This window comes from Panthera leo, chromosome B1 (assembly GCF_018350215.1).
Source record: "Panthera leo isolate Ple1 chromosome B1, P.leo_Ple1_pat1.1, whole genome shotgun sequence".
Classification (NCBI taxonomy): Eukaryota; Metazoa; Chordata; class Mammalia; order Carnivora; family Felidae; genus Panthera; species Panthera leo.
In genome coordinates, this window is record NC_056682.1 from 73,650,376 (window position 1) to 73,660,992 (window position 10,617).

The 10,617-nt window shown below is 46.8% G+C and overlaps 1 protein-coding gene across 1 annotated transcript; it reads left to right on the forward strand.

Annotated features, from left to right (window-relative positions):
• The first annotated feature begins 1,480 nt into the window (after positions 1 to 1,480).
• On the forward strand, positions 1,481 to 10,170 carry SFRP2 (secreted frizzled related protein 2). The gene is made up of 3 exons (XM_042935253.1): positions 1,481 to 2,403; positions 4,886 to 4,966; positions 9,014 to 10,170. The coding sequence occupies exons 1-3, from the start codon at positions 1,905 to 1,907 to the stop codon at positions 9,316 to 9,318; spliced, it is 885 nt and encodes a 294-aa protein (XP_042791187.1). The 5' UTR covers positions 1,481 to 1,904; the 3' UTR covers positions 9,319 to 10,170.
• The last annotated feature ends 447 nt before the right edge of the window (positions 10,171 to 10,617 follow it).

Genomic DNA, 10,617 nt, shown 5'->3' on the forward strand with positions numbered 1-10,617 from the left:
GCTGGACTTTGGGGGACATAGATTCTTGGAGTCCAGATAATGCTCTCCTTCCAGGCGGAGATTTTCCTGGTGTGTTTACGGCCAGGAAGGGATAGACGATGACGCTGAGTGGGCTTTCGCCACCCCTCCCCTAAGCACTGGGACCCCAAAGCAGGCCAGACGACTTGGACCTGGAAGGCTGCCGGATCTATTGCATCTTTCCGGAAGGAGGGAAATAGGAAAGCTTCGGACGGGGCCTGTGGATAGCTCCTAGAGGCCGGGAAGTAATAACAATGAGCTACCTTACATATGAAAGAACCTTGGCGGGGTCGCTCTCAGCGGATTATCTGTTTGGATCAGCACCTCCAACCAGCTAGGGAGGCTGAGGGGGCGGAGACGACCTACCCCTAGGGGAGACTTGGGTGATTCCGGGAAAGGACCCCCCCCCCCACACACACACACACACACACTCACTTTCCCCCTCCTGGCACCCAAGTTCCGGTTTCCAGCTGTAAACTTACTGTTTGCAGTCCTCAAGGGTAGTAGAGCCCTAGCTCCACGAGAGCAAAGGCCAACCTGTTTCACCTCTGCACACTCAGTGCCCGCTGGCGTGTGCAGGATGAATGAACCAACGCTGCCAAGGCCACGACTAGCGCTCGTGGATCTCCAGGCAGGGCTCCTTCCTCTGTTCCCCAGTCCTTCCCAGACTGTCCACCTGGCGCATTCTCTGCATGGGCCTGGCACTAGCCTTTAGGAACGGGGCCTGTACTCCGTTCCGCGCTCCTGAGCGCCGCGCCGCAAGAGCCCGTGTGTAAGGCCCGCACTACCTTCGAGCGTTGAGTCATCCCTTTCATTTAAGGAGCGGGGGGAGGGCAGGTCTTTTATCCAAAACCGGGAAATGGTGGGCAGTCTTGTGTGGGCCTGACGAGATTCTGCAAAGGCATTTCCCCAACGGCAAAATCGAGACGTATTCCAACAACACAACCACCCCAACGTTTTAGTCCCTTTTCCATGTAAAAGTTTTGCTCACTCGACTTTATTCGTAATTCTGATTTTTAAAAGGGCAGGGGGCAGCACACGGTATAGTTATGGGCCACGCTGCGAACTGTGGCTGCAGACTGGAGAGGAAACCAAGCTCGCCTAGGCGGCCTGGGGCCGATAGGTCCCGGGCGCGAGCCGAAGAAAAGCACAAAGAGCCTGAGCTCTCGGCTCAGAGGGATGCAGTTCTGCCGCACAGCTCCGGGGTCCCAGCAGAAACTTCAGGCTGGGGTCAAACAACCCCCGACCGGGGCCTTGCAGGGGGCGGAGCGCGTTTCCCCCGGGACCCGGTGGCGAGGCTGCCCATCGCGTCCCCAGCTTTCCCCATCTCCCGCAAACCGTGCTCCGCACTCCCTGGGCTGGGGGGGGAGGGGGGGCGCAGCTGCCAGGCTTGTCTATTTGTTTGTTGTTTAAAGCAACCCTTGAGCACGCGATCAGCAGCATCTAAAGTGGGCGGGGAGCCGGGGAGGGGGGCAGAATTTCCTTCCAGGGAGCGCGTGAGGGGCATTCTCATCGGAAAACAAGACCTAGAGAGTAGTGACCAACCCTCCTCGGATTACTCTGCACTGGCTCCTCCCTTTCTTCCCCCCTCCCCACCTCCAGATTTGCATAAAAAAGGCCAAGAAAACTCTGGCTGGGCCCCAGCAGTGGCTCACTCTGCTCCCCCGGGTCGGAGACCCCCGGAGCTGAGCTCGGGCTTGCAGCGCGAAGCCGAGTGGAGAGCTTCTCGCCCGCACAGTCCTCCCGGCGCCCGGCGTCTCGGCCGCCCGCTTTCCAGGCCCCCCGAACCGCCCAGAGCAGAGCGAGCGAGCCGGGACGAACTCCGCCCCGGCTGCCTCCCGCTTCCCCGGCTCCGCTCTCCGCCCCCCGGGGGTCGCGCGCCCACGATGCCGCAGGGCCCTGGCTCGCTGCTGCTGCTCGTCCTCGCCTCGCACTGCTGCTTGGGCTCCGCGCGCGGGCTCTTCTTCGGCCAGCCCGACTTCTCCTACAAGCGCAGCAACTGCAAGCCCATCCCGGCCAACCTGCAGCTGTGCCACGGCATAGAGTACCAGAACATGCGGCTGCCCAACCTGCTGGGCCACGAGACCATGAAGGAGGTGCTGGAGCAGGCGGGCGCCTGGATCCCGCTGGTCATGAAGCAGTGCCACCCAGACACCAAGAAGTTCCTGTGCTCGCTCTTCGCCCCGGTCTGCCTCGATGACCTGGACGAAACCATCCAACCGTGCCACTCTCTCTGCGTGCAGGTGAAGGACCGCTGCGCTCCAGTCATGTCCGCCTTCGGCTTCCCCTGGCCAGACATGCTCGAGTGCGACCGTTTCCCCCAGGACAACGACCTCTGCATCCCCCTCGCGAGCAGCGACCACCTCCTGCCGGCCACCGAGGAAGGTAAGCCTTTCCCCCATCTTCCCCGCTTCTTGCCCCCACCCAGCTCCACTAAGGCTTTCCGTGGGGATCTCGAGGCCCACAACCCACATCCCGATGTGTCCCCGCGAGGGGTACCAGTCCCAGGTGAGGCAAACGTTCTTCTTGCTGTAGTTTGTCCTCGTGACAAATTTGAGACACCACACACACACACACACACCCAAGTCTCTCATTCCTTCTGAGTTATACCAGTTGCTCTTTCTTAGAGACAGTTAAAAAAAAAAAAGAAAAAGAAAAGAAAGAAAGAAAGAAAGAAAGAAAGAAAGAAAGAAAGAAAGAAAGAAAAAAGAAAAAGCGAAGGACTGAAAGGCATTTTTCCCCCTTAGAGATGCACAGTTAATTTTAAAGGAGGTAGCAGTTTTGAGATCATTAGAAGTGGTGCTGTGCTGAGGAGTTAGTAGTGAGCACCCTGGCCAGAGGCTCCTTGCTCAGCCTCCTGCAACACGTTCTCACCACCGGGCAGGATTCTAGGCAGGGAAACATTCTCGTGCAGGCACGATAGCCAAAACGCATAGTCATTTAAGGCATTTTTTGTTCTCTGTCGACTTAGGTTTTGGAAATAAAAGCCGGACTGGCTCGCGGAGCATGTTGAAATTGAGCACTGGTTGTACTTACTGCTCAGTGATCTAAGGAAGAGGGCATAAAGGGCATCTCCAGGCATTCTTCTATCACTAATCATCTTATATCTTAGGAGTGGTTTTAATTAACTGGAGAAAGTCATGCAAAAGAGAGTTTCCCAGGTTTCTAGAAAACAGAGGGGGAAGTTCCTGTGCAAAAACCATCAAAGCAATGAAAACCTCATGGGTTCTTGATACTCTTCCTGAGAGAAAAACATACACAATGTGTCTGAGCTGATTCAGGTCCCCTGGGGATGGAAAGGGAGCTCCTTCATCCCTTGCAGGGCTCCAGCAGTCTCTCCTTTTCAATCTCTAATTGTTTTCCTATAGCCATCACTGGTTAAAGAAAATGCACAGTTGTTCAGCAATCTTTTCTGGCAGGCACCTCCAGTTTGCAATCATCTTATTGGTTAGATTTCTAATTTATTGCAAATGTTTGGCATATTTCAAACATTTGTCCAACATATACCACAGACCAACCAATACAGGTTAGTAACATTTTATATACATTCCTAGAGCTCCTAATTGGAAATGTTTCATTTTGTTTGAGTGAGGGGAATTAAGGACAGTTTTATGTGTGTGACTTTTGTTTTTATTTCTTTCCACCACCAGCACCAACATTATAAAGTACATTTCTCCAAATCGCCTTCTCCCCCCTTCAGAATAAAAGTTTATGGTCTTCAAAACATGCTCTGCAATTTTTCTAATTTGATACATATCTCTGATATCTTGAGTCACATAAAGTTTTTTTTCTGTGAAAATTCAATTTCATATGAATGAAAATCAAACGTCTCCTAAATTTTGAACACAGCACTACCACAATTACAAATGCAAGAAAGGGAACAGTATGTTTTCTCCCCACCCCACCCCCCCCCCGCCCCCCCCAAGCAGGCTCTTTTACAAGAGCCTTTAGCAGGCTCTCTGATCATTGTGCTAGTGCATATTCCTACATTTGGTCAGACCCCCAGAGACAGTTAGCTTCAGTTATGATTCACTTCAGGAAAAGCTTTAGGTTTTTTGCTTGGTTGGTTGTGTTTTGGTTTGGGGTTTTTAAGGGGGTGGGGGGGTTGTTTGTTTCTGACAGTTTGAAATGGAGAAAGAGGGGCAAGAAGAACCCGCACAGGAAGGAAGATAACCATGAAATAAAAGCAGCTTAATTCAACCACAGACTTGACAAAAAGCACAAGGGTGATACAGAAGCGGTTAGAGCAGGCTATTGTAATTACCAAGGCGTGTTTCAAGGTGGGAAGAACCGGTATGTAACCCGTGCAACACTAGCCACCTCTCCCTGTCCAGACTTGAAAGTATCCTGAAGTGACCTTCCTGAGACGCGACTCTGCTGAAGAGCCCAGCAGAGGCTGAGCCACACTGGTGTCCTGCAGCCGAAAAAGACAATCTTTTGGCTATGTTTTGTGGTAACCAATTTTCCAAAACCCCTCCAGGTTTCTTTTGGTGCTTTGTCCTCAGAGAAGCTTTGGGAACAACTTTGAATTTCAGAGACAGAATCTGTCTCAGGAGAGAGGAGGAAGAGCTAAAAAGCCAAAACCCATCCCAGTTAACTGTCCACTGTGCCCACAACACCCTTTTTGCAGGGAGGGGGGTTGACCTGTCATTTCTCAAACACAACTATAGGCATTCTTGTTTTGCCCATGAGAAAGCAGGAGTCACAGAAGATTTTCCTGGGAATGAGTGATCCTTTTTCAAAGAGGCAGAAGCTGGGGTCTTACAGAACAATTGCTACTCTGGCCTGGATAAGCCCCTTTGAGTTGTTTACAAACGCCACCTGCTGTTCCCTTTTAAGCAAACTTACTAACTTTTCACATTTCTAGCTCCAAAGGTATGTGAAGCCTGCAAAAATAAAAATGAGGATGACAACGACATAATGGAAACTCTTTGTAAAAATGATTTTGGTAAGTAATATACCAACAACAAAGATTTCACATACAAAAGCTTTATTTGCCAGTACAACTCACAGGTACAAATCATTAAGATGTTATTGGATAAGACTTGGGTAAAATACTACCATAGCTATCTTTCCCAAAGTCATCTAACTTGCTCTATCCCGGTTTTCTCCCTATGTAACTATCTTGCCTGAGTTGTATCTTTTTAGGTGAGACTCATTGTACTGTCTCAGTCAAATACTGAGAATTATTCAAATTAGGACTTTTGAATGGCACATTTTTCATTTCACTTTGGCTTTTTCTTGCCAATAAGCATGATCTTGGGCCATGTTCTTTCACTCACTAGATATGTGTGCCAGGAATTAAAGCATGTAAATATTAGCCCCAGCAAAAACAGACTGAAGGCATTAAGTTAGCTAAAAATAAAAGTTTGTTCCAGCATCAAATAGAAATATTTTTACCTTATTCATAGCCCATAATGCTTTGATCCTCTGCATTCTATCACTAGTGACTATGTCCAAAGTATAGGCTAATAATTTGGGGGGAGGAGTTCCTTAAATTTAAAAAGAAGATAAAATAAAGATTAGGAATTTACTTTGGCAAAATATATGAAAGGCGCCATGATGACATAGCGCTTGGAGATAATGTGTGTGATATGTTACCCAGATTCACAGAGGGTGGGTCACCACCCTTAGGAGAGTATTGTACGAGAAAAGAGGGATGAACACTGTCCACACAGAGCTTCATCACCACCTACCCACTGTCCTCAGGGCTCTGAGGTAAGGGCCAAGCCCAGCTAGACCCAGAAATCAGTGCTAACTTTGGAGTCAGAAGGGGCCATGAACGTCACCCAGACATTCCCTGGGACATTCGTGTTTTCATCCCATTCCAAGAGGAGACACCTTTCGATGTGTTTGAGAGGCTGGTATCCCTGAAAAGTATTTGTTCAGGCAGAAGGCGCCGAACTCACTGGCGAGCAGATATAATCCCTGCTCTATCAAACAGTAATGGATTCTAACTGATCTGTATTAACATTTCTATATACTCAACAAAGTCCTTGAAACTGAGAGAAATTACTTCACCACCCACTTTTGGGAGCTACCTTCCCACTCTCTCCTTACAACTTGCCATCCCAGCAATCTCAGACCTGTCCAGGTCCCTGAAACTCTGGAAACAGTCTAGTCCCTGTTCCTTACCATTCCAGTCTCTTCCAGAAGTGTCCTAGGTTTAACCTTAGCTGATCCCCGATCAGCCACAGCTTTAGGAAAAACTTCACACTGCCAAGGAAGAAAAAAAGAAAGGAGGCGACCCTGAGTCCCAACCAGTCTGTCCCCTCAGCAAGAACCACAAAAGCGATGATAGGGTTTCGTATGTCTATATTTAAATATATACAACTCTAAGTAGTAGAGGGCAGGCAGGCGTGCGGGTAGCAGCAGTCTCAGATCTCTAGAGCCTTACCAAACACATTTCTGAGCTTCCATGATAAAAAGATTTGACTAAAGGCAAAAAAGAAACATAATTTTAACAAAACTTACATTAAAATGTTTATAAAATGTCATTTTCTTCTGGCAACTTATGTCCTTTGCATTAGATTTAATACAGATCTCTCTCCTGACTTTCCATGAAAAAGCTAGTTATATCATGGGGCTCTAAAATGATTTAAATGTAGGCATGTGCACATACATACACACACACACACACACACACACATATTAATGCTTGCTTTATGGCTTCCCTCACAGAAGACCCCCTTCCTAAGGATGCTGTATCAAGACCTAGCCCCTCCCCCAGAAAAAGTGTGTGTGAGTGTGTGGGGGGGGGGGGGAAGGTATGTCCTAGTTTTCTCTCTCCTTAGAGGAGAAAACCTTTCAAAACAACATGGATATCCCTGCGTGTAAGGTATCACACACACATATTACCTCACAGCTTTGTTTTCTATTTTCCCACATTAATTTTGTCTCTAAAGAGATAATGAACCGTGAATTATAGGAAGTGTTACAAGCAGTATTCCATATTGCCTCTGTACTTTGGAAAGTGATGGAAGGGTAGAAGGAACAAGGGTAGAAATCTGATTTATTTAACTTAAATCATCCACAAAAGCATCACACTCTTTCCCCACTGCACTCCTGAAGTACAGGGAAAATACAGAATGCCTCCTAGCCCAGAACTGCCTGCCCATGCATACAACCTATTGTTGGATCAGACAGTATCATTACCTCTGCCTCCTACCACTTCCTGCATCCCCATTTGCATCTTCCAGGGCAGAAAAAGTTATTTTGGGGCTTTGATTGCCTATATTTGGTCCCAGCTGAAAATTCAGGGAGGAAATGCCTGGTCCCATGGTAAGCTTCTGCGAAGTTGATTATTTTATAGCTAGAAAAAGATGAGTAATAAATCTTCCTCCTGGTTAAAAGTAATGGTTTTCTGATATTTAGAGATCAAGAATGTTTACTTTGACCAGGTGCTCTATCACACATGCTCTATCTGTGCTATAGACAAACTTCCAGGCAACATATAATCACTTCTCCCACCATGCATCTTTCCCACCCCCAACCCCTTATGCAGAGGCCACAGGAATGTGTGATCTTTTCATGTGACTTGTTCCATGATGTAAGTCTTATAAACCCTGAGAACTCAGTACTATGGTTCAGATGTACATCAGACAAAATAATGATTGGCCAAATCACAGCATCTTTGATTTATCTGGTTAAGTTTCAGTCATTTCCTGGTGGGCTGGAAAAGCCATGGTTACTCAAATTCCCTTTCTGAAACAGAGAGAGAGGGAGGGAGAGAGAGATCCCCAAAGTAGTTATAGACACACACACACACACACCTCTTCCTCTGTTACTAATAATATACTGAACTCCATCAAAATCAGGAAGTGTCACTGGCACATCATCTATATGGAACACTTAATCAGTGTCGTTAACAGTCTTAGGACACATTACAGTTGGGGATGTTAATGCTGTAACCTGGACCAGAAATTTGATGCTGCCTTAAGAAATCACAGTGGTATTAAAGAAGGGGGTTTGGGGACCATGGTTCTGAGAACTAGACTCAGCCAGGACACAACCTAAGTGGGTGACCTTGTGTAAATCACTAACTTCTCTGGATTTCAGGTTCTTTGTGTATCAATAAGAGATTTTAACTGGATGATCCTTTCCAACCTTAAAATTTTACCCTTTCCCTGCCTTCATGGAGTCGTGAAATTTAATTCCAGCATGTATGTTTGTAGGGTTTTCTTTCCCAAACCAGATTGTTCATGACTGTAAAATGTGTCTTTTATAGTAAACCATTTACTTTTGGTCTTAGCATTCTAGTGAGTCCACATATCCACTTTGGAAACAGTACATATATGATCTGCAAATGCCTTGGCCTTGGACAGTCAAAAGACAGCAGATGAGAGTGAGATCTTCAGAAAAGCACTTTTACAGCTAAACATGTTGTGGTCTTAGAGTCTTGGATATTTTTTCTCTTAGTTGCTTTACCAAATCAAATGCAGCTGTAAGATCAATTCTCCTTCCCTGTAGTCTGTTCTTTAGAAAACAATGATTGTGTGATATAACTTCCTTACAGGTTTGTCCAAAAACCTCTCCAACGTAATAAATTGAGTTTAAAGTTTATGGCCACAGAAGGATCACGTTTCACCTCAGAGTCAGGCATTTCTTTTCATGCTGAAGTTTCCAATAGGGGAAGTCATTTGTTGAGGAAAGCACGAACCACATGCAACCTACATACAAACACAAGAACACAAGGGTGAGGAAGAGAAGTTAATTAATTGAGTCCCGCTAAGAGAATTTTGAAAGGATGGCTGATTTGAAATAGAGTGCCTGGCAAACCCTTTGAGGCTTTAGAAATGAAGCCACCTGCTGCCCCCAGCTCCCAACCCCCCACACCTCAGCCCCTGACAGTCTCATTAGTTGCAGGAAGCTCTTCTTCCCTCCCCCAGGCCAAGTCAACAAATATGGCAGTGGAACGGGGTGAGGAAAGCCCCCACTCTATACTTGTATTCCCTTATTACAACCAGTGTGCTTCTGTCTCCTCTCGTCTTCGTAGCACTGAAAATAAAAGTGAAGGAGATAACCTACATCAACAGAGATACCAAAATCATCCTGGAGACCAAGAGCAAGACCATTTACAAGCTGAATGGTGTGTCTGAAAGGGACCTGAAGAAGTCGGTGCTGTGGCTCAAAGACAGCTTGCAGTGCACCTGCGAGGAGATGAATGACATCAACGCGCCCTATCTGGTCATGGGACAGAAGCTGGGCGGGGAGCTGGTGATCACCTCAGTGAAGCGGTGGCAGAAGGGGCAGAGAGAGTTCAAGCGCATCTCCCGCAGCATCCGCAAGCTGCAGTGCTAGTTTGCCCCCAGGCCAGCTCCAGGGCTAGGCTGACCATCTCCGCTCTGGGTCCTCAGCTCTCATTCCCCAAGCACAGGCTCTTGCAGCTCCAGCCCCCGCCTGGAGCGGCTTCCCTCGCCTTTTGCACGTTTGCACCCCCCAGCATCTCCTGAGTTATAAGGCCTTAGGAGGCCTCGGGAAGGGGTAGCTGTTTTCACATAAAGGAAAACCCCACCCAGATCATGTAGAAATGTTTAAACTAATAAAATCATGAATATTTTTATGAAGTTTTTAAATAGCTCGCTTTAGTGTTGAATAGCTACAGCCGTGACTTGGGTCTGATATTTTTGTTTTTCTGTTTGGTTTGGGTCAGCTGTTTTTCACTTTCTGCTAAGGTTGCCATAACGTGCAAATAGCTTCATTTTTCAATGTGGCCCAAACTGTTGTGGGTCACAAACCTCGTTGAGATAAAGCTGGCTGTTATCTCAACATGTCTCGGCTCCAGCCTGAGACTCAGAGCCTAAGTCTTAAAATTCACTTGTCATTTCACACCCTCATTGGGAACTTACAGCAGTAGCATGTTATTACATTTCCAGGTAGAGTACTTCCATTTATAAAGAGCACATTAACCATCACAGCACGAGTTCTTCAAATAAAGGGCAAACAGACAGATTTCATAATTGACCTGAGTACTTTAAGCTTTGTTTAAAACATTTTTTACTTAATTTTGCAAATTCAACCATTGTAGCTTACCTGTAATATACATAGTAGTTGACCTTAAAAAGTTGTAAAAATATTGCTTTAACCAACACTGTAAATATTTCAGATAAACATTATATTCTTGTATATAAACTTTACATCCTGTTTTACCTACTGCTTGTCTTCTGTCTTTTCTTCTTAATGGAAGGAAATGGGAAGGGTGACGTACAGAGTGGTCACTTCCCCTCTCCTGAGGCCCAGCCCTCCCACAGTTTAAAATGTCTTGTTTCTCAGGTGACTCAGGAAAGTGTCTCTCCCCTACACCACCTGGCTGCTGCCTTGTGCCCCACATCTCACACAGATTTTTACCACTGCAGGCCCAGTGGGGAGGCAGAGATTTGCAGGCTTTACAAAGGACTTTCCTCTTTTCGTCCCTTCTCAGCAGTTCAGCTGTAGCTATTATGGTAATCCTACTTTAAAACTAAGGTTCATGAGCTTGAAGTTGTGCTTTCCCTTTCCCGAGATTTTCATAATGAAAATAACCATTGCGGGATGCCTGGGTGGCTCAGTCTGTTGAGCATCCGACTTCGGCTCAGGTCATGACCTCGCAGTTCACAAGTT

Coding starts and splice junctions, on each gene's coding strand:
- SFRP2 (XM_042935253.1), top strand. CDS start 1,905: ATGCCGCAGGGCCCTGGCTCGCTGCTGCTGCTCGTCCTCGCCTCGCAC. Junction 2,404..4,885: donor CCTGCCGGCCACCGAGGAAG/GTAAGCCTTTCC, acceptor TCACATTTCTAG/CTCCAAAGGTATGTGAAGCC. Junction 4,967..9,013: donor TCTTTGTAAAAATGATTTTG/GTAAGTAATATA, acceptor TCGTCTTCGTAG/CACTGAAAATAAAAGTGAAG.